At 36.5% G+C, this 25,018-nt stretch overlaps 1 protein-coding gene across 4 annotated transcripts in view; it reads left to right on the top strand.

Annotated features, from left to right (window-relative positions):
• PACRG (parkin coregulated) overlaps positions 1 to 24,650 on the top strand; it is a 240,929-nt gene extending 216,279 nt beyond the window's left edge. For 2 of the 4 annotated variants that reach the window (XM_062641884.1, XM_062641882.1), the window contains one exon: positions 24,181 to 24,650. In XM_062641884.1, coding sequence (XP_062497868.1) covers positions 24,181 to 24,341 — 161 coding nt within the window. In that variant the 3' untranslated portion in view covers positions 24,342 to 24,650. Of the gene's footprint in view, positions 1 to 10,421; positions 10,471 to 24,180 lie in introns of all 4 variants that reach the window. The other 2 variants (XM_062641883.1, XR_009969097.1) reach the window with 2 other exon arrangements.
• Positions 24,651 to 25,018: the final 368 nt, after the last annotated feature.

The following is a 25,018-nucleotide window of genomic DNA, read 5'->3' as shown; positions in this document are numbered from 1 at the left end:
ACAACCTGTTTCCTTGGCTCAGTATCCGGAAAGTAATGAATCATTTCAGATAGTGATATGCTGAAGATGGTATGAATATTTAAAATGTAGATATACAATCTATCTCTAAATAGAATATCTATGCCTGGAATTCCAAAAGTGGCTAGACGTTTTTGAGCTTTTACAAAAGTACAAGTGAAAATATCTAAGTTGTGAAGCTGAAAGTGAGGACTTGAAAGGACTGAGAGATCCATTCTTTCTACCCATTTCTGTACACTGCTCCTTTTTGGTTTAATGCAAGCTTTGTGTCAAAAGTTTGTTGCAGATTTTAAATCATAACTTATTTTCACTTGTCAGAATAATATTAACGTGTAAATGTCTATAAAAATTAATTCACATATCACTGTGTGTACACTTCATTATTAAAAATCTGATGCTTTTCAAATTAATCTTCTCTTTTGTTTAAATTAAATTCTGTGATTTCATCTTTTCTGCCTTAGGTTAGAGCATTGCCTTGCACAAAATTAACACGTCTAATTGCATAAATATTTATTCATAGATGATGTTCCATCTAACTCAGTAGAATCACTTATTTTGTAAAGTGCTGGGGAGTCAGACTTGGGGACTTGGGTCTCTCCTTCCTACTAAAATATAAATTTTTTAAGAGAAGTAAAATACTCTCTAGCCAGACAGAAGCACCAAAATGCCTGTTTTCTTATTTAGTGCTGGTTTTCATATCTTTAATATTGCTTCTTAATTCAAGAAACAATTTCAAGTGAAACTCTGCTAATGCAAAAATCTGATTTCCATATGTATTCTTGAGCAGTAGGCAGGATCTGACTTTATATTTCTTCCAGTTCTGTTTATAGCCAAGAAAAGGAAAGGCTGTTCAGATTTGCATTTTCCATGTTTAAATCCAAAATTTAGGGTTACAGTATTTTCCAAGGTTTGTATTAAATTAACATGGATCTTCCAGGTAATATATGGATGTTTCAGAGACCTCGCATGAAAAGAGTTAAAACGTGGGCTAAGTAGTAGCCTTTAGCGCTTACGTTTCTGCTAACCAGGAGGCCAGGGTCATAGTTCATCCCCGAAATTCTTGAATAATCAACTAGCCTAAAATCTTCCAGAAGATGCCTTCATAGAAAGGATCACGTAATTCAGCATTTCACAATTATCAAGCCATGATTTGCTTGACCTAGTCAGATTACAACCCAGAGCAGTAAAGAATGTAACACTGTGGCATGAGAAGAATGTGGCACATTACCCATGTATGATAACCCAGCCCAGCATTGTCCCTGCCTGCTGACTGCATGGCTGGCCTGTCTGCAAAATGAACCTGAATAAGCAACAGCATCTTTGTTTGCTTTGCTATTATTCACACCATTTCAGTGCATTTCATACCATTTACCATTTCAGACCACCATGAATGAACGTATTTACTTGTATATAACAGAAAATAAGTGTGCAAAAATTAGCAAATATGATCCTGAATGAAAGAGTATTAAAATCCTGTACATCTAATTTTCAATCTAGCAGCATAGGTTTGGATAGTGGATGTTCCAGCAGCTACTTGGGAAACTGTTTTTTCTTGTAATGAATTTAGCCACGTGCTTATAAACATTTGAAGTAAACACTGCATAATGAACATAAGCATTGTCTTGTTGTTAAGCACATAATCAAGTATATTTCCTAAACTAGGATAGACTTAAACATATTAACTGATTTCCTGAAGTAAGGGCGTGCAGCCTAAAAAACAAGTGTTTTGATTGCTTTCTGGTTTGACTCCTAGACCTTAGTTTGAATTCATATATTTAAGTGAGCATGAGTATGTTATCTCTTATTTAGCATAAAATCTGTCTCTCATCATTCCAATTGTCTTCATGGGGGAAAATAACAATGATGCATCTTTTTGATGTACTCTTTCAGCTTTAATTGATTTAACTGTTGTCTGATGAAGATATTTGCTATCAAGCTTACTGCTTAGCTTCATTTTGTTGACTAAAGACTGCAAATGCTTGGGGACAGGAATGACCAGCACCTGTAGCCTGTAAACATTAAGACGTTCAAAATTTTTGTTTGCTTTCAATATTTACCCAATACTGAGAGCAAGTGGGTCTTTTTAGAATGAGAAATGGGCCTGTGATACTGCAAAGTTGAAAGGAGTTCAAACAAAACTTCAGCTAGATTAGCAAATTAGGAATGGACAGGAAATTCAACAGAGGAGCCTTTCTGATGCTAGGCTGACAGTTCTGCACTGGCTAAAGTCTATGTAATTCTCTCCATTATTTCTGGGGGAAGTGGCAGACAAGAAGACACCAGGAACAGGAAGATAAACTATTTGTAAGTGCACCTCACTGGAAAAACATGACATTTATGTTGTCTCTGGTCATTAATGGTAATTAATATTACCTACTAAGATCTACATTTCTTCAGCCTTTTTGTGGGAAGAAAGCTCAGGCAGTGAAATTTTTGCCTAAACTACAAATAGATATGCGCCTTATACAGTTCTTCCTGTGGACAACATTCATTCTGGAAAAGGAGTCAGTGTTTTTAGAAACTAATGTGTTTGAAATTTGCAATATCAGCAATCAAAAAGGTAGCTCCTATCTGCCCACATCCTTAAGTTTATTTGCATAAATGGGCTTACTGGTTTCCTGCTAGAAGTAAACTGTGAAGTTAGTAGTGGCAGGAAGCCACTGCAAGCAGCAAAAGGAGAGATTTATCTACTGACATCATAATAATTTTCTTAATTACCTGAAATATAAATCAGTCGTGTTTAAATGAAATCTGATTTTTTTATCCTCTTAAATATACATAATCTTCCTGAAGGCTTCCTGAAGGCTTCAAAAGGCCTGTCACACAGCATTTCCTTGCATTACTCTTTCTACCCTTTCATTTTACTGTTATTTGGGGGGAAGGAGGAACTGTTTGTCCTTGCTACTTACGTTTCTTGTTTTGTGTGCGATGTTATTTCTTGGAAAAATAGAATGCTGTTTACCACGGAAAGGAGATAAATATAGAATTATCATGCACCCTTACCTTTCTACATGGATATTGTAGCTTTCTCATTTTACACAGCTTCTAGGACAGTTCCAGACTATTTGAATACAGCTGCCAATCACAGTTAATCAGAGAAAATTATATGGTGATTTTGTTCAGTGAACAAATGGACATGAATGACATCAGAAAATGCATTTCATTTATACAGCGACTTTGACTTCCAAATCTTATCTTTCAGGGTGAAAAGCCACTTAGTCTGTCAACTCACCATGCTACTTATATTTCTTCTTTTGTCTTTGTCTTCTTACAGTTTGAGTCTAAAATTTACTTGATAATACTGTTGAAACATGCTCTCCCTTCATACAGAAGCTGATTTAACTTTTCATACAGGCCACTGATTTTGTCATGCAGGAGACTGTGGCTGCAGAATAAGCTTAGATGATCTTTATCTTATGTTTTTTGGAAAACATCAGGGTTAGTTGAGTAACCTTGCTACTGACTAAATTGTGTATGTTTTATTAACTTCCAGATCATGTGTGGAAGGAGGAAAAGTTTTTTTTTTCTCTTGGACTAACTGATTTTAGAAAAGATCCTGTGCCTTATTTGGCTTCTGTTTGCAGTTGTTGTTTTTTTTCTGCACCTTTTTTATTTTTATGCTATTGCCAATAATCCAGAAAGTATCATATATGGGTAAAAGCCTGGTATTAATATTACTAAGGATTGTAAAAATTAACATGCATATCAAGATCTATAGCCCAACTGATCAGCTTCTAAATAGTAAAGGCAAAAACTTTTCTAATTGACTGACGCCATGCACTATAGCCATGCCCACTTTTCTTACATGTTAATTACTAGCTTGTCATTTAAAAACATACTTCAAATTAGATTGCTAAGGTAGTGTAGCTCACTGAAAACCATATGTACATGCTAGTTGAGCCACAAATGGGAACTTGCTACAATAGTTAATAAGCCATAAATTAATCAACCACTGACAAAAATATCAAATTATACTAACTACACATCTGAAACAGATGAGAAAAAGAAAGGTTATTGTGGGATCCTGTTTATAAGTGATGCATTTGAATGCTAGTCAGTGTATTTATCAAAAAGAGTCCCATGTGGATTCAGGAGTTTAGTGGAGCCCATTGTAGAAGTGAGGTAGGCAGCCAATGTTCACTGATGCTCAGGACCTTTTGTACCTGGGTTTCTGTTCTGGTTTTCATTTTTTTTGTGTTTGTATTTGGTCACTTGTTTGGCGCAAACAAAAGATGTAAATTTTATTTGTTCAAATCCATATCTGAATCATGGGATTCAGAAATATTGATGTTATGAAAGAGTTAAAGTATAAAATTTGTCAGAAAAAAAAATCAAATTCTTGGACAATATGCTATAATGATGGCATCAGAAGTAGAAGTTACTGTGATTTAATAGTACAAAATATTATGTGCCAGTTAGGCTCTACTTAATACAACTTGTGATCTACAAATTTAGAGAAAGAAATGAGATTTCATTTCTAGCATACATGCTAAATTCAAATTACATCTAACAAGCATGCTGACAGTGTACTTTTCATTTCCTCATTCAGAGAGACAATCATAGGATCATAGAATGATTTGGGTTGTAAAGGACCTTAAAGATCATCTATTTCCAACCCTCCTGCCATGGGCAGGGACACTTCACACTAGACCAGGTTGCTCAAAGCCATGTTCAGCCTGGCCTTGAACAGTTCTAGAGACAGGTCAACCACAACTTCTCTGGGCAACCTGTGCCCGTACCTCACCACCCTCATAGTGAAGAATTTCTTCCTCATATTTAATCTAATCTAATATACCGTCTTCTAGTTTAAAGCCATTTTCTCTTGTCCTGTCACTACATGCCCTTGTAATGTAGTATTACAAGGGTAATACTTTTGGGTATTGGAAGGGTGCTGTAAAAGATCTCCCAAGAGACCCAGTGTATTTAACCAGTTTAATTGTTCAATATGAAGCAATGATGGGTACCAACTAAAAAAACCCAACCATCCAGTTCTTCAGGAACATTTAAAATACATGTTTCCATTTATAGTATTTTGTGTACAGTAGAATACTTCTGAATGGTGGGGATTTTTCTCGTTACTTGTAAGAAAAAGATATCTGAAAAAATAAGACAAAAATTATTAGTGCATTTTAATAAATAATGTATAACTAATAAATGCTATTAAAATTATGCAAATAGATGTATAAATGTATACAATGTATAGCTGGAGTACAAATGGTGATTTTACAGTCAAATAGCTACATTCTGTATTTAAGTTCAAATTTGTAAACTCCATGAAGGTCATACATTATACTAATATCATACATACATTATACTAATGTAATTTAAAATGGTAGATTGGTTATCTTAGATTTGGTATGTAGGCCTATTTGCATCTCCATTAATTACAGTAGAAGACATGCATATACTCATTAAGTGAATTTGACCTTAGATAGTAGGACTAGGAAACACTTCTTCCTTAGTCATTTACTTAATCTTCCTGAACAAAAGCAGATTCATGTTTTTATTATTTAGGGACAACCCTAAAGACCATGATCTTGCCATTTCCTTGTTCACATAGACTGTGGTGAATCAGGTCTAATGGCAGTATTATAAATGAAACACCTACAAGGAACAATCTCCATCACTGAAAGTTCATAATATCAAATTGCAGGCTATATCCCAGATTACTAATACAAGTCATGATCTAGACATCTAAAAAGCTCACTTTTTCCCTCTTTGTATTAGTCCTATTACTTTTCCTGAAACCAAACTGAATACTGTGCATTTTAAGATAAAGGTCAAAGGAGGTGATCCTGGCTCTTTTCTCTCGTGAGACCCCACTTGGAGTACTGTGTGCAGTTCTGGTGTCCTAAAACATAAGAAGACATGGAGCTGTTGGAGCAAGTCCAGAGGAGGGCCACAAGGATTATAAGGGGTAAGGGGGCTGGAGCACTTATACAAAGATAGGCTGAGAAAGTGGGTGCTGTTCAGCCTGGAGAAGAGAAGGCTATGTGGAGACCTCATAGCAGCCTTCCAGTATCTGAAGGGGGCCTATAGGGATACTAGAGAGGGACTTTTCATCAGGGACTGTAACTATACGACAAGGGATAATGGGTTAAAATGAAACAGGGGAAGTTCAGGTTAGATATAAGGGTGTTCTTTACTGTGAGGGTGGTGAGGCACTGGAATGGGTTGCCCAAAGAAGTAGTAAATGCTTCATCCCTGGCAGTGTTGAAGGCCAGGCTGGACATGGGCGACATGGCCTAGTGTGAGGAGTCCCTGCCCATGGCAGGGGGGTTGGAACTAGATAATTTTAAGATCCTTTCCAACCCTAACTATTCTATGATTCTAGTTAAGGAATAGGGGGATTTTGGTTCTGTTATATAAAATAATAATGGAATTCTATTGATATCTTTTACTATTGAGTAGGCATTATGAAGCATTAAGGAATTGATGCCCATGTTCCATTTTAAATCTGTTGTATGAAATATTTGAGATGTGCGTACAACATCCCACTATTTGTTTGTAGGAGTCAATTTAAACTATTTCAGGCAACATACGCATTACATATGAAATACTCAAAGTTCCAGCTGAATAAACACTCAAGTTTCCCATCAGCTTCAAAGAGCTACAAAAAACTTTGCACAATTTGAAGTGAAAAATGTGTATTACATGCATCTGACCTTTTTCATTTAAAATGTTATTCTGCCTTATCTAAATTACAGATGTTTAGATCTTTCTGTATTAAATAATTGTAGGTGGAGGGATGAAGAGCTTCATAGCTAATATTTCACCACAATGCATATTTATGGGCACTCAGGTTTTATTATCAACACTTATTGTATCAAGTGTGAATTCATGTGTCGTGAAACCAAAAGCATTTCAGAATATATGGCTAGTAAAGCTGTTTTGAATGCCTATTAATACTTCTAGAGGCGGGGTGAAATATTATGATAGCTAGATGGTTTAGGGGAACAATACATTTAAATATTAGGGTTTTTTTTTTCTTGAAAGATAAAATCCAATTACATTTCTAAAGCATAATTTTTTAATTATCATGTTTTTATCAACTATAACTAAAATGTGGCCTTAAGTTGTTATGTGAAAAACTTAAGCTGCTAAATGAAAACACATTCATTTGCAGCAAGAGCTACATTTAGAAACAAACCAGCATGAATTAAAACCATGTAAGTAAGAAATGGTTAACTGACATAGGCAGTTGTTAAAATGAAGTTCTGGTGGATATTGCTGATGATGCTGAAGAGAAAAGAATGATTTTTTCTTTGTTAAAGGAATGTGATTTCCTTCAAAATAAACTGCATAGCACTAATCCTTCCGAAAGCAAATGGGCAGATTTTCGAAATATACCCTCAGAGAGAAGAATGATTGTATTCTGCTTTACATTAATATAAAAACAATTTCACAACATGAAGAAAAAGTTAATCCACACTCCTATTAACACTTCACCCATGAAAATCAAATCATAGCATTTGATCTTGCTCTCACTGAATTCAGTGTACTGAATCTAAGAGAAAGTCAACCTCATCACAGCTAAGTCCAGTACTGGCCCTGCTGCTCTAATTTGACTTTAACAATGTTAGTTTCTTTTTTCCCTCATCTTTTTATTTCATTTCCCTTGACTGGAGTGCAATTTCTCAAAAATGTAGTCGACTAATCATTAACTGGCAGCAGCATATAGACTGAAACTTTAAATTGACAATTGCAGCAGGAGAATAGCAGGAATTTATAGAAGCATAACTGTTTCTTCTGCTGGCTGTGTGATAACTGTTTTTCTGCTCATTTACATTCAAAAGTAATTAAACTCTACAGCAGAACTATGCACTGTAATGTTGGTGCAAACTCTGGAGGTTATGCAGAGATTCCATGAAAACATCACGGTGGGAACTGTCATTTGTTTGTATTGTCACTTCCTAAAAATTTGCAGAAATATATCCTTGAAAGAATTAGGTCACACAAAATGTGGCCTAAGGGCTTCTTGTTTCTGTTTTCCCCAGTGGAGTTCTGCAGCTGATGCAATAAAACCGTTCTACATCAATAATTTCTTCAGTTTATGTTTCCTGAAAAATTTGGCTTATGGAAATAAACCATCTTTGTCATCCAGTGGGAAAACTTCCCTGTCTTTCCTCTACAGATCTGGTTTCTTGATACAAATGCAGTTGTGTTACAGTGCATATAAAGGTGCGTAATAAGTGTTGGCAACTGTAATGATCTTCTGAATCTTCTTCAGACGGTTGTAATTAAAGCTGTGCATTAAAAAGCACGTCAGTAATGTAAAAAATGATTATAGCAAAATTTACTTTCCTAGACATTACAACTTATATATAAATAAAAGCAACTTAAAAGCTGAGAAATTTTCTTTCTCATGACATTCCTTACCAAAGTCTCATAGTATTTCATGGTCATGTGTGCCATTTCCTGTTAGAGGGGTAATGTATAGCTGTACTTTTGGCAATGTGAAAAAAGTTATAACAATATACCTAGCACTCTTCATATTGAAAAATAAGCTATTAATCACTGTAGTGGGAAGAGAAAAGGTAACTCCCTCTCTCATTTAGTCTTCTCACACACACTGATTTACATGGTGAGGCATGAATATAGCTGGCAGCAGTATTAGGTCCTTCATTTCTTAATACTTTGTGTATGCTTGCCTTGCTTGGTTGCTTGCTTCTTTAGTTAGGACATGCTTTTGGAATAAATAAACACCCTTTAGTCCTGATTTTGCAATCACTTACACACTTGCATGGCAGTTTCCTGAATCAGATGAATCAGACCTGTACCTGCTTACGATACCAAGAACTGCATTTTATGTATGAGATTTATCTTGTTGAGAAATTTTGCATTAATTTTGTTGACCTCCATTTTCTGAAGCTTCTGCTCAAATATTTTCCTTACCTTCCTCTATTTTCTCCTCATTTGTTTCACTTTTTTTAATTTTTTTTTTTAATTTTATGGTAATATTTTGCTTAAGCTTACAATGTTACAGATGATGCTAGCATCTAGTTTATGTTTGTCCAACTTGCCTTACGGTCACAGCAGTTTTTCTTGAATATTTGGAAGGACCTCTTGTGAGTAGAACACAGAAAGACCATCTTTATGTAATTTCTATAAGTTGTGCAGTAAAATAATGCCTTTAACTGTTATTGCAATATAAATAAAAAGACAAAGAATAAGCTTGTATCACTTTTAGATCAGTTATTACATCTGTAAAACCATAAACAGTCATAATTAAATGAAGATTGATGCAGAATAACCATCTGTTAGGAAGTTAGTTTAAGTCAAAACACTTAAAACTTGGCACTGTAGATGTATTCATGTAAATGTGTATTTAGGCATTTAAATACCTAGCCTCATGTACAGATGTTCTGATTCACTGCAGCCCTCATTTAGGAATTGGTAAGGGCTCAGGATCAGCCCACTCAGCTACTGAAGACTGGATTCAGGTGTAAACTTTGGGTCTCTCTTAAAACATTGGCACAAGTTCATAGTCTAACAAAGGCCTATCTTACTGATTCTTCCTTGCCAGATCATAATCATATAGGGCACAAGAGCCTTTCTCTATAGTAACGGATTTGATAATTAGGTAAAATCTCCCTGATTGTGAAAGATGTAGATTTGAAGCTACATAGGTACAACAATGCTGTGCTTATTTCCTGGAGGGCACTTCACCACTAGGTTTTCAAACTATAAAAACTAAAGCAGCCATTGCTGCCTTTGCTCATGTTTTTTTTGTTTTGTTCTGTTTTGGTTTGGTTTTTTTGCATGCCTTTTTAAAAATACAGCGCTTAATGGGCCACAAGGTTATTCTGTCTCTCCCCACCCCCACAGCTCCCACAACTTTTAAACTCATTGTGCAAAATTCAAGGGGTCAGAGTTTGTGGAAAAATAGGGAAGATCCAAATTCATGCCCCTGGTAAGAGAAATGTTGGTAGGGTGTAAAACATGTAAAAGGTGTCAAAACAAGCCTTAGCTTATACTATAGGGTATCATTACTGCCTTGTGCCGCAACTTGCTTTTAAAGAAATCAGTCAATCTCACCCAAAAGAAATGGCAATAGATACCTACCCTCAGGAAAACTGGGCTGTAGTTCCAGGGTTGATGCAAACATTTCAGTCTCAGAAACAAAGCAAGATTTTAGATACTATTCTGCTCTCTGTTCCCTGCTGTCTACCTTCACTGATCAGCCTTTCACTCACTTGGACTTTGATCTTGGGAATGTAACTCCTACCTTACGCTGCGAGGTAGGTCTAGTACAACCCTACCAATTCTCCTGCAGATCCCATGTGGCAGATATAAAGTGTTGCAACTCCTGACTTGGTCTGAAATTTCTATTATGACTGTATGAGAGTTATACAATGATGTTGCCTCCTGCTCTGTGTCTCTAATTCTGCCTGTTTTCACAGTTGTCTTCCATGGATGTGTGAAGTTAAGTCAGTCTGTTAGCTGATAACTGTGAGTGCTATTATTGTTCCTCTCCTACAAAATCAAGTTCTTATTTTGCCTACAGAGCTAGAACCATAAGCCATGTTTAACTCAATCTGGGCTGATAGATATGAATATATTACAATAGTGAGAAGATGTAAATAAACTGATATTAGCCTGACTTCCTCTATGACTTCTGAGGATTCAGTGACAGTGGTTATAATCTCTGCCAGACAACTATCGGCAGTTTTAGGAGCTGTTGAGGCAGATGGCTGAAGCACTAGATCTGATAACAAGCATGCCTAAAATGACTTACTGACTTTTCAGCATTTTTTGATATTAAATAGAGAGGAAAGCTTATGCCCCTCTAAAATGAGGATATTACCAAACCAGCAAGAGACCTCTGTATAACTCTATTTTTTATCCATATGATTAAAAGGATAGAAAAGGAGAGGTCTCAAGCACTGTGATGCTGTCGGTACCTCTCCTGTCATGGACTGGTAACAGCCTTAGTTCACCTCCTCCATCTTGAGAAGTCAATACTTAAGCTGATAGCACACATTCCTGTAGAAGCCCTATACTTACATTACTAAGGCTGACATCCCCTTCTAATCATTTTCCAAAGCAAACTTGTAATATTCTTACTTGTGAGATTCTTACTCAGAACTGTAAAGCAGAGATATTGGATCTTAGCTACAGACATGCAGCTAAGCCTATTTACCTTTTAAGAAACTTAACTAGCCAAATGCATGTGCTTGGCTTCCTTTCCTCTACTTTCAGCACTTGTGTTTCTTTGTCTTCTGTTCTTCCACATTCTTGTCCCTGGGACAAGAATTGTCTGATTTACTTATCAGTCAAGTGCTCAATATACTTTGGCTGTGCTGGCCAATTTAATTCAGAAGGACCTTTCTAGATATCATCATTCAGTGATGAAACTTCTTGGTGACTCAAGAATTTTACTCACATGGATTTATGGAGACTAGTATAAGTTATTCTTTTCCCTTAAAATAACATCCCATAGTTTTCTTCAAAAGTCATCATTCTGCAGCAGCCACTGTTGTCCAAAAATGCTGTGATATTTTTCTGAAGCAGAGTTTTCTATTACTCTCGATGTAGTGCTTCCATGGGTACCAATTCAGCACTGCAGCTGCAGAGCTGGATCAGAGACCTGTAAGCTTACCACAGCCACTACCACTAAACAGCGTAGGAGGTGAAACAGACATCTGTGGGCTGCTGAAGAGAGGTGATAAAGGAATTCTGTGAGGCATTACTTCTCCCTTTCCTGTGGAGGTTAACCATATCCACTGGGCAATAAGCATTCCAAGAAAACTGCACAAGAATATTACTCTTTAAATATGTCTCATTTATATATTAGTCACACTGTCTTCCAGGTTATCTTTTCAGTGGGTCCCAATTTTATCTAAAAAAAAACCACTCATGAGTTTCCTTCATAGGAATGGCCATATCATTGTTATTAATATAAAGCTAGTAATAATGTGTGAATGTACTCTCAGATCGTCCAAGTGTGAGGAAACATAAGTTGCTAGGGAAGAATTGTCTTGAGAGTTTTTTACTTTTGTTCTTCATTATAATACATGAAAATGCAAACTTACAAATATTCAAACACATTGTGTTCTGCCATGCTATTTAACTGTTTTCTTGGCTGTTAGTTATAAACCTCTAGGCTAGCCTGAATTGACCAAGAGCATTCAGCCATATCACTTCTTGTCTTGTCTCTTCCTCCCTGTCCTGACATGTGTGTGTGTGTGTGTATGAGCTGTTTTCCTTCTGAAGCTGAACAGCTGTAGGCTTGTCAGGCACCAGGGCTTGAAGGGCTGTAAGATGAGTGAATGGTGAATAAAAAATTAAGATTGCAGTCACAAAATGTAGCATGCTTTAATGATAAGCTGGAGAATGTAAGTGCTATGTGCCAGGATTGGCAGGAGAATAACAAATTACAAAATTTCTAATCCTGTGTTTTAAGCCTTTGTCACAGCAAGATGTTGGGACAGCAAACACTCAAATAACCACGGCAAGGGAGATGAACTTACTGTTAACTAGTATATTTCCATCAGTCTACAGATACCTGCTATTCGCAGCAGTTTAGGACAAGCAAACGCAAGTTCACCTGAGAGCAAAAATTCTTTTTCCAGCTTTACTGTTCAGGTTCATTGCTTTTGTAATGAAGTGAAAGTGTATTAAGCAAAATATTAGAAACAGAAGTGCTGTTTGTTAGCAGCTTGATGTTTTCTATGTGATGGCACTTGTACAGATATCATAAAGGTATTACTAGTGTTAACCAGGTTCCAATTTACTCTGCTGAGCATGTCATGTATCCTGCTTGTACACAGAAAAGCCATTTTCACTTCTATGTATAGTCCCAGAATAGATAAGTTTAAAGGTCTTTTTCAGTAAATGTGTAAAAACAAGTACAGCCTTAAGAGATTATGTGCTTATGGATGATTGCAATTCTTCAGGTGTAAGCAATGTAAGACACAGCAACATTTTTTTTTCCTATATTCATACACACCAACATTAAAACTGTATCAGAGCACTGTAAATCAGAAAAATATATTCTTGATTCTTTGTCCTATAGCTAGGATGTATGATTGCTTTTTATTTTTTTCAGAGAAATACTATCTGGAATAGGAAAAAAGATTCTGCATTAACAGTTTTTAGTGGAACACCACCATTGTCTTAAAATAATGAACAAAAGTAATAAAGTGTAATAAAATAAATTCATATTTTTGTGTATTAAAAATTATTTTCTCTGAAAATATTGTAATATATATGAATAATAGTTTCATCTCAAAAACAAAGCCACTAATAATTTCTCACCTGTGGGTTTTATACACACCTATTGTGCACAATTAATTCTTTGCTATGAACAACTGTATTTAGGCATCACTAAAATGCTCGTGTTTTAATAACACTACAATCCCTTTGTGAAAAGTTAGGACATTTTAGAAAACACAGTCTAGAGTCTATGCTACCTACAATGGCATGGTAAGTAATGATTTTACGTTGGATAGTAAAGGAAGTAATCTTATAAAAGTTGCGTAAGTGGTGAAACAAACGAGTTTGCTGTGTATTGCAAGAGCTGCTAAATCTCAGTAGGTGGTCGAAGTACTGGGTCAGGTTACTGGAAAAGCATGTGTAAATATCTTCTGTCTTTGTACATGCCCACTGATGTTATCAATAGCATAGTTACTGTTAACTGCCATTGCAGTTCAGTTTCTTTCTGTTGTTGTTTTTTTTTCAAATTCAGCAAAGTTCTTCTCAGACAAATGAAAACAGCAGACAGGCAGGAACTCATGGTATCAGCATGCTCCACTATTTGAGTTCCTGCAGTCTTAATGGCAAGCTAGACAAATAAGCAGTTGTACCTGAGGTGGCTGAATTAGTAACCACTGAGATGGGTTAATGCAATTTCACAACATGCCACCAACCAACTTCCCTTTGACTGATTTATCTCAGGAGAAATACATGTTCAGAGAAATATATGGTTCCTCTGTTCACTTAATATCAATAAAAAGTTCTAAAGTGATCTCTAAAGGAAGATATTTAAAGCCAATATTTAAAATAACATGTTTAAAATTAGCTTAGGTCAGAAAAAGTTTTGAAAAACTCACTAAGCTATATTGGAGAGCTCTCATATCCCCACTCCTTAAATCACTCTCCCTTCAGCTTACTACTTCATAATTTAAAATGACACAAGAAGATGCAAAGAGTAAATGTCTGAGATGATCATCTGCTGTACTTTATTTTTGTTCAGCTGTAGTCTCAGGCTAGTGGTAGTATGTCCTCACTAAGCTGTGTGCCACAGAATACAGGAGTGGTTTCTTGGCCTATCAACATCCAGTCTCTTCGAGCATCGCTTCTAAAGATTGAAGTAATACAAGAAGAGTAACAGAAACAGTAAATTTCTATAACCTGAGATATTGGGGTTTTTGCATGCCACTTTATTTCCCCCATCTACAAGAAGGGCCAGAAGGAGGATCTATAAGGAAGAGGAACTACAGGCCTGAAGAAACTCCTGGAGAAACTGGCTGCTCATGGCTCACGGGTATATTCTTCACTGGGTAAAAAAACTGGTTGGATGGCTGATCCCAAAGATTGGTGGCGAATGGAGTTAAATCCAGGTGGTGGCCAGTCACAAGTGGCACTCCCCAGGGCTCAGTACTGGGGACAGTTCCATTTAATATCCTTTATTAATGATGTGGACAAGGGGACTGCATGCACCCTCTCTAAGTTTGCAGATAACACAAATTTGGGTGGAACTGTTGATCTGCTTGAGGGTAGGAAGGCTCAACAGAGGGATCTAAACAAGCTGAATTGATGGGCTGTTTTATGATGTTCAAAAAGGCTGGGTTCTGCACTTGGATCACAACAACCCCATGCAACCCCCCAGTGGCCTGGGGATGAGTGGCTGGAAAGCTGCTTGATTGAAAGGGACCTGGGGGTGCTGACTGACGGCCACTGACCGTGAGCCCGCTTGTGCCCAGGCAGCCAAGAAGATCAAGAGCATCCTGACTTGTATCAGAAGTAGTGTGGCCAGCAAGGGCCACAGCAGTGATTGTACTGGGCACTTGTGAGGCCACACCTTGAACACTGTGTTCATTTCTGGGTCCCTCACTACAAGAGAGATATTGAGGCTGGAGTGGGTCCAGAAAAGGGCAACAAAGCTGGGCAACAAAGGGTCCAGAGAACAAGTCTTATGAGGAATGGCTGAAGGAACTTGGGGTGTTTAGTCTGGAGAAGAGAAGGCTCAGGGGAAACCTTATCACTCTCTACAACTACCTGAAAGGAGGTTGTAGTGAGGTGGGGTTGGTCTCTTTCCAAGTAAAAAATGATAGGACAAGAGGAAAGGGCCTCAAGTTGCACCAGGGAAGGTTTAGGTTGGCTATTTGGAAAAAAATCTTCAATTGTTGTGAAATTGTTGTCAAGCATTGGAACAGGCTGCCCAGGGAAGTGGTTGAGTCACCACCCCTGAAGGTGTTTAAAAGACGTGTAGACGTGGCACTTGGGAATATGGTTTAGTGGTGGACTTGGCAGTATTAGGTTAATGGTTGGACTTAATGATCTAAAAGGTTTTTTTCCAACCTAAATGATTCTATGATTCCCAAAGAACTACAGCTTTCTTTATGAAACTGTCATCTTTGCTGTGAGAAGATCTCAGCCATTCAGCACGTTGGGCTGGGGGATGATGGGCTTCAGGCTTTCTTCACACTCAGGACACCTCTGAATAACAGGTCAAGCAACAAAAGGTACAGGTGCAATTTTGACAAGATTAGAGTATCTAATTGAATAGTTCTTCTTATTCACTTATCTTTCTTCACACCTAATGAAGCAAAAATGTTGAAAAAGATAAGAGACAGTTTTGTGAGAGATTCCTAAAGCCTGCCTGTGGTGTCTGTGCAGTTCCTATATTGCTCTCGGAGGCTGCAATGCTCACAATCCAAAAGCTGTGAATCTACAGAAAAACCACACCTAGGGGACACAATTTTCTTTCTTTTTTATCTGTTTTACATTCTTGTAAGTAAAAACTACACATTATAATACATTTTAGTTGTATAAAAATTGTTTTTTTTCTGTTTGCTTGAAAAGCTGTTATAAATTCGTATGTATGCTTTTCTTAACGTAAAAGGAATGGCTGTTAACTAGCTTTTGATAAGTATTTATTTTTATGTCTTTTATGTTCTTCATAAAAAGAATGCAAATTCATATCTTGGGAAGGTAATTTTTATTAATTATTTTTATCTATGGTATGCACTGATCCAACTGAAAAAACTCAGAAACAATAGTCACATTATTCAGTTTACTTTAGAAAAATATGTATTACAAAAATTTAAAGACAAACTAAAAGGACATATACTGACCCTTGTAAGTACACATACCTGGGGGAGCAGGGTGTTGCTTTCTGTCTGGCTTGAGGATAAAATAGCACATTCCAGATTCTGTGATATCTGTCCTTCAAAATACATAAATTCTCTCCTTGTCCCGTAGCAATGAAAGAAATCTTGGCAAATCCACAGAGTCATTCACAGCTTTCATCTCCTTGTCCCTTCTCAAATCACTGCTAAAGCACTCTCATTTAACTTCAGGTTCTTGCTTATTTCATTTAATTAGGGAACAGAAAAAATAGAAAATTGTCAACTTCTGGCATATCCAGCAACTTATAGGCATATCTAACAACTTGCTCCCATAATTCTGATGGGGATTTTTTTAAATATTGACCTACTTTTTATACGGTTGCATTTCAGTGACAACAAAGGGCTTGCCCTTCTGTCACAAAGTTATGAAAGCAGTTACTGAATCATTTAGTCGTCAATGAAAGTTTTGATGGGCAAGCTATAACAAATAGGGTCCTTAAATAGTAATGATTTTGAACAGTGAATTTAGACACAGCAAATTCTATTAGTACATGACAGATGTACAAACATATCAACAGTTATTAACATGAAGAAATGAATTACTGAGCTTTTTGCTTGTGGAAAAAAACTAAACCAAAAAAAAACCCTAAGGCTTCCCCTAAAAAGCATTCTGGTTACATTAATAAAAATATTCCAATGGGAGAAGGAGGATGGATTGCCAAGAAGCTTAAGTTTAAATATGAATAAACTCAGTGTTAAAAGTTGGCTGTTGTAGGGTTACGTTTCATACTGAAATCAGCATTCTTTAAAGCATTTTGGGACTTTCAGCTTTGTCACTTTACATTACATTTAAAAATAAATTATGTTTGTTCCACACACACACACAAAGATTTCTTTCCATGGTTTTAATTCCTCTTGCATTAATTATGCTATATTTGGGTTAGAAAGTAATGTGACAAACAAATGTATTTCACATCAGTCCAGCAAAGCTATGCAAATTTTGCAGACACAAACATGATTTCTAGCTAAAAAAAAAACAGTATTTGTTTTGTACTGGCTTATATGCATCCAAAACAAAAGGAAGAACATCAGATTCACATAAATGGTGCAACTCTTTTTGCACTTTAAGCATGATTTGTAACTAATGATCATTTTGCAACAGTAAACAGTGTACCAGGGTCGCAGAGATCCCATCCTCCAGTTTCTGTTCCCTTCAGCATGCTGTTTGTCTAAGATTATTTAACTTTACTTTGCTTGATATTGATCTGTAGCACAAACATAAGCAAACTTCAAAGTCTGCATTGATTGGAGAAGTTTAAGTACATATAGAGGAAAAAAAAATCACAATAATATTCTCTGATTTTTTAACGTCACTGGTCTAATATGTTTGCTAATATGATTTGTTACAAAAGCTGTGATTTCATTTTCATTATTGTACTTCTATTAAAAAGAATAAAAAAGAAAGAAAGAATTCTGGGCTTAGAAAGGATTACATCTGATGTTGCTAACGTTTCCTGGAAATGGGAAACTGTGATAACAGCTGCTGTCTTGGCTCATTTTCAGATGGGATTTTTGGTTTGTTGGGTTTGGTTTTTTTTTATACTGCAGCAATTTACGAGTGGTTACAGCTATCTCTAGCAGGCTTACATCATTAGTAAAACATCGTAAGTCAGTCAAATGTTTCCTTTCCAATCAGAGCACTTCCTCCACTTACTGAATTGTTGACTTTTGAACAGTATTTATAGTAATGGCACTTAGATTTTAAAATAAATGCTGATTTATGAAATAACTAAAAGCTAGCTGCATATGGAAGATAACTATAGAAAGAATCTGTATTTCATGCTAAAGCAAAATGCCTTCAATGAGAATTAAGAAAATCATGGAAGCATCTTACTTAGATAATACTTAGCTGATTTATATCAAAAGTGCAAAATCATTTTTTTTCTGAGACCTATGATGAGCAGAAATGTCTCTCTATTATTATTCTTTTTAAATTCCAAGCATAGATTCTTTCTTCTTGGATTGAAACATTCTGCAATCTCTACAGTAGCATTGTAAAGTGATAAGCACTCAGAACTAGTGGTGAAAAATAGAAGGAAGAACCAAGTAAAGAAAGAGAGAGAGAGAGCTCTGTGTGTTGATAGTATCAAAAAACAGGTCTGTGCATATTCAAAGGGTTTGGCCTCTTTAAGGTATAAAAGTGCTTTCAGTTTTAGAGTTTTCAAGTGCTTTGAAAGATACATGTTAATTTTTTTTAAAAGTTGTGTTTTCATAGTTTCAAGTCAGAGTGGTAATGAAATTTTATTAATTTTTCAGCCAAATCTGTGCCTCTTGCTTTTGTATATGATTAAGATTCCAACAGCAATGCTACATACACAGCTTAGAATCTGTTACTAGGACAAAAGTTTAGGCTTGTTTTCTATCAAAACAGATAAAAATTCTCCATGTGAAGTCTGCAACTTCAGCAAATCTTCCTTCACCAAACACGTTTTGATATTTAAGGAGTAGTGCTTCTCTTCATCACATTTGAAATGGCGGATGAAAAGCTCTGCCAGCTCCAGGGGATCTCTGCACCATTTCTCATTCTGGGATTACTCTGCTCTGAGCAACTGCAGATATTTCACCCTGAGCAACCTGACCTAACTTTGAAAATGGAGCTGATATTGAGCTGGGCATTTGGACCACTTGGCTCCAGAGGTTCTTTCCATCACAAATTATTCTATGAGCTCTTTTTTCCAGTGCTCCAGCTTTAGGACCAGCCTGCATGAAGTCAGTTTGTGCTTTTGTGCCCACCTAATCTAGACATGCCCTAAGAAACATTTAAAACTGGTGTTCACACTGTTCCGAGCCCTCAGGAATGGAATACGGGGTTTTCTGTCTGGGTTAGTAATGTCCAGAATTTGTAACCTCCTGGTGGCTTTTCCTTCACCTAAGCCAAACAAACTGGCTATTTCTTAGCAGACAGGATGGTTTAGAGTCCTACCCTAGGACTTTTCACAGATTTTCCATTAAATGAATAGGGAGATGGAACTACCTTATCCTTCCTGGAACTGACAATTTCAAAGCACAGTTGAGTCACAGTGAGAGAAGCAGTGGTACGGAGCCCTCCTCCTCCCTGCCAGACTTACTCATTAGGGGCTTTCATTTTCCACACCAGCCAGGAAGCCAACATATTTTATGACAATTAAACTAATCCTAACAAGAGTACATTGAAAAATTAAGCTCTGAACTGTATCTGAACGGTGAACACTATGTGAACCCTGACATAGATACGTGTCAATCTATAGCTAAAATCAGCTTCTGTTTCTTTCTTCATATTGATGCTAACTCCTAGAAGAAAAAAAGTCCTGAAATTTTCCACAAAATATTTAAATGCTAGTTTGTACTGCTTAACTGTATATTGTTCTGTGCCAGGCTTTTCTGTAGAAATACAATTCTGTACTGAGAAATATATCTGCACCTTACAATCCAATCACTGCTGGCTTTTTGAAGTAAAAACCTTATTCTGTTAAGTGGTTAGCATGCTGGATTACTGTAATAATTTTAACTGCTGAAAATAGCTGTTGATTTTACTAGGATGAACAAGCAGCTTAAAAATTATTTTTACCATAGTTGTATTTTACTATAAATAGTACTTTCATTGTATACATTAAAAAGTCAAAAAGCATGATTTGTGACTAATCCCTTTCATGACTTGGAGCAAGCCACTTTACCTTTTGCTATCTTTGTTTCTCAAGATTCAAATAGGGAGGAATGATAACTGTCTTTCCAAGCAGGTTTATTGATTTGTATACAAAAAAAAACAGCCCAAAACCTTTATACAAGAGCTCTTAGTTGTTAACTAGTAGTTAAAAAACTCTGCTAGGACCTACTTGTTCCAAGACAAGTTGAAATATATGCGCGTGTATATATGCACTTAAAAGTTCATCAGTAAAGAAAGGAATGGCCTTTGAGTAACAATTTGATTTAAAACATTGCTTAACCTAGGGACACAGGGCTTCTTTCACTGTCTCTTCAGAAATCTCTTCTAAGTATTATTCTGTCCCCCACACTAAGCATTCCTCAGATATTTAACATCTGTGGAAATTCTAATATCCCAAGATCTACAGCATCCCTACAGCATGAAGTGTATTGAAACTCCGTTTTTAATCTGTGTCTTCCATGAAGCAGAACCTTAGGAACAGCCACCACTCTGTTATCTGTAACATACTTGCAGCATACGGTACATCAGCATATTCAGGGTATTAGAAAAAATTCTTTTCAAGAGCTGACCTGCCTTGAAGTGAAATATAATAAACTGAAAGAATGTCTCAGACACTTTCAGATGCTAACAAATGTCCCTGTTCTTATTCAGAGATAAGAATAGATCTGCCTGAACTTTGAGGGTTGGTTTACATTTCTCGTCCACTCCAGTACTTAAAAGTTGCCACATCAAGTTCTTATTGCATTGATAGAACCTTGCTTGTCCTTCTTTAATGAAGTACAGTATTATATTTGTAATATTAGCCTAATGAAATTTTAAAATGAAATTAGATGGAATACAATTAGCACCAGATTTTCATTAATATCCTGAATCATGAATAGAAGCATGTCTAGACTTAAATGCAAACCATGTTTTAAAGCAAAATTCAAATCCACCTCCATTCCCTGCCAAAGCCTAAGTTCAGTCCCTGAGGGTCTGAGCAGGGTTTCCTTAGCTACAGCAGTTGGCATCAACAGTGCTGATGGTAGGGCAGGGAGTGCCACTCTTGGGCTCAATGAACTGGGTGATTTCATCAGCTAGCACAGGTCTTGACAGGTGCAAAGCCTTTCATTTAATGTTAAGGACTATGAAACCCTTGGTGCATGATTTAGAAGACTAGGAACTAACTTTTTTTATCCAGGAAGTGAAAATGAGATCTTTTCCTGAGTGTAATCCTGTAGATCTCTTTCAATGCATTTCTTCTAAATACAGAAATAACATTTGCTGTGAAAAGAGTTCTTGATGCATGCTAAATTTGCCAGACATTTCACTTCGAGACAAAGATATGACAAATGTGCTTCTTAGCATTTTCATGTTGATTTATTCTTCCTCACAAAGGACAACTTCATAAAAAGCTTGAATCAGATTCATGTTCACACTTTACATATGCAACGTTTTTGTGGCTGACAAAGTTGGCTTCTCATGCAAACTAACTTGGAAATAAAGTCAAACCATGCTGAGACTGCTATACTTCAGCAGCTATTTTCTTCCAACTAATCATCATTATTATTATGACTAGATATTTACCCTTAGGTGCATTGAGCAGATCATTGTGACTCATCCGTTTAGTGGATGTTGTCCTGTTGGGTTAATGATTATCTTTTTTGTCTGAAAGATTTGTTAATTCCTGTAACTGCATAGGATAGCTATTTTAGTACTTAGCCGGTGACCTCGATGCTGACATAACCTTTCTGGTATTATTAGTTGTAGCTTGTGTCATGACATTAATGTGAATTATGGCTGTCTTGAGGATACAAACCTTCATATAGCACAAACAGTCTGTAGGGAAAAAAAATGTAATGATGGTCTGCACATCACACGTTCAGTTTTCCCTTGCATACTATTTCCATTATCATTGCCTCATTCTCTTAGGCACCTTTCAATCAAGCACCTAGGGCATCATTTTTTGTACAGACTGTGCTCTATAATGAAGACTATAACAGGGGATTTTGGAAAATACTTCTGCTACAAGCATTATTATGCTGTCTTGTTGGCCTCCTCCAAACTTACTTAGCAATATATCACCCTTACTTCCAGAGAGCTGATTTTTTTACTACTTCTTTGAAAGAACAATGAAAGCTGTGTAAGCTCATTAGCAGAGCATGTGTGTAGGCTTAAAATTACAGGTAATAGACAAATGGTTGGAAAGTCAGTAATCCCTTTACATATTTGCCAAAACTTAGGTCAAGGTTCAGGGTTTCCTTTCTTCAAACCAGTGAAATGAGATATACGTCCAGGTGTTCTGGGGAGTGCTGGCAGCACACATGCAACACAGGTGATGAGCCACAATTGTTATCAGTTGTTTTCTCTTTTGTCTAAATTGCACTCAATTGTAAAGGGCTTTTCTTTTTGCATCAGTATTTTGTACAAGACAATGCTTTTATTTAATAGGTCTTGCTGTTTCCTCTGCACTCGCATAATCTGTTATTTTTAACATTACACTAAATTCATTGTAGGAAATTTTGATGTCACAACTCTGGCTCCTCATGTCAGTGAAAAAAACAGTTAATATATAGGAAACCATTTGCTTAAGAGCAATCATAAAAAAATATTACTGTCTTTCCACTTGAAGCCTAGTCCTTGTATGTCCCATCTGTACCTGTGTAAACATTCTGCAAGAAGCAAAGTGACACAGATGTGCGTAAGGAGTTTGAAAAGCTGGTGCACATATAATTAACTTGGAGTGCAATCAGGTATTTTACAGGAAAATTCAGCAAAAGGATGATTTTTACCCATATTCATCAGCTCTTTCTTCATGAACATAGTTCTTCAGTTTTTACTGGTAACAAAGTCACAGACTTTAAATCCAGATCCTCAGGATTAAATCCTGGACAGGTTGTGAGGATGGGTGCAGTTGTATGTCTACGTCCCACCAGCCTGGGGATGTTGAGGCAGCAGTGGGAGCAAAATCTACTCTCACCCTTGAGTGCACTGTGTTTCTGATGTGAAAGGCAGGCACTACCCACGAAGGTGGTTGCGTTGTCTTGACAAACGTGTCCTTTGCTGGCTGAGAGTGTCAATAAGTAAGCAGCACTATTTGAGATGTTAAATGTATGACATGGGCACAAGGCCACCACTGCCCACAGTGAGACCACTGACTGACTGTGTGTGGACTACCCCAGAGCAGTGTGACAGCCTCTCCCCTGGCCACTGCACCACAGCTGATCTGAGTATGTTATGCTCCTACTAAATAATTTATATATATATATATACACACATATATATGAATCTTGGAATGTCTTTTATATACAATATATATTATATATATAATGTCTTTTATATATGGAATGCATTAAGATAGCTTTCATATTGTTTCACCAAAATGAAATGTATTTTCCTCCTTTAAATCTCTCAGCATTATTGCCAGTTATTTTTTATTCTTGTATTTTTTTTATTGTCACAGTTTGTCATCACAGCTGATGTTTTTAAAGAATTAAGCTCTGTGTGTACAAATGTGTGTCAACCTTGCTACTCCATGTTAGAGAAAGCAGCAGAAAATGTTGCTGCATCTGGGGGCTGCAATAATTTGTCCTTTTGACACTGACTTAATTTTACACATTTTTCAGGGAACAGAAATGGAATGTGTGTCATGTCAAATTCCAAAATCTCTTTTAGGCCACATGACATCTCCTTGATCAAAAAAAAAAGTGTGTGAATATGATGTCTGACATGGAACAATCCCAAAGCAATACCTATTTAAGATTTCAAACCATAACAAGTCTAGCTTAAGTCACATTTTGTACATAAGCGTTTATGCATCTGGCACTGGAATTTTGTCCTAAATAAGCAATGTTTAAAATAAAGACGTAATGGTCTTAAGAGATTAACAGTGTAAGAGAGTCCATCTTCATGTTATAGAAGAATGTGTTTTCTTTATTTTTATTAGGATTTTTGCTTAGATACTGAAGTAATGCACACATAAGCAAATTTTGAAGGCATACAGAGTTGGAGCCTGATCAGAACCTAAAGAGATATCAAGCCATCCTGTTTTCAAATTCAGCTCTGTTTCATGTCGTAGAGCAAAGTTTCTGATAAAGGCACAGTGACAATTTCCTATGTCATTACTTCAAAGCATAACAGTAAATTTAATATAATTTTCATTTTTTTTTCTGCTTTATTAACCAGTTAATTCAGGTGATGGGATAGAATACAGCCAGCAGAAGCGTGAAAACATTGGAGATCTGATTCAAGAGACACTGGAAGCCTTTGAACGCTGCGGTGGAGAAAACGCGTTTATAAACATTAAATACATGATCCCTACTTACCAGTCGTGCATATTAAACTGAGCTGTATCAAATGGGATAATTCCATTTGTGTTCTAAAAAAACTGTGTCTGACTCTCTATGGCATCTTGTTAGTCATGCTTTTTTCTCTACAGCTGCTAAAATAGTGGCTTCTGGGGCATTAAAGTGTTAGCACTATTGTGAACAAGTCTTTCCAATAGATAAATAGTGCCTGTTCCTCTGATTACAATGGTGTACTGTGCTTGTTTGTTCCCTGAAAGAATCGCTCCCTTATAACAGAGCTGACTCGAGCAGGAATCGGAGTTAAACCTTCACTTGTATAGACAATAAAACTATAATTTTCATACGCGATTCAGCAATTGCTGTTCTGTGTTCGCTTGCCCTGACGGTGATGTCAGAGGCTATAACAAGAAGAGTTTATGCTGACCGCTTAATAGGTGTTTGTCATGGAAGAGAAACAGCAGTTCAGCAATGCCTCTCTAGCAGCTGTGCTGAAAAATGTGCACTGACATCATATAACAAAACTGTTGAATGTATATAGCAATTACAGCAGAAAAATATATATGGTCCATTATAAAGCACTGCCATTAAATTAATCAATGTTTCTTACACACTCCTCATCTCAGCTTCCAGGTGTTTACCTTTCTATGGAACTTCAGTTCCTCCTGGCAAATATCAGGCACGACTATAGTTTTGAAGACAGGAAGCCCAGAAAGAAC

The sequence above is a fragment of the Pezoporus occidentalis genome, unplaced genomic scaffold (assembly GCF_034315485.1).
Source record: "Pezoporus occidentalis ecotype Australia unplaced genomic scaffold, CSIRO_AGI_Poc_V1 ctg7, whole genome shotgun sequence".
Taxonomy (NCBI): Eukaryota; Metazoa; Chordata; class Aves; order Psittaciformes; family Psittacidae; genus Pezoporus; species Pezoporus occidentalis.
This window is presented reverse-complemented; position numbering and strand designations above follow the sequence as displayed.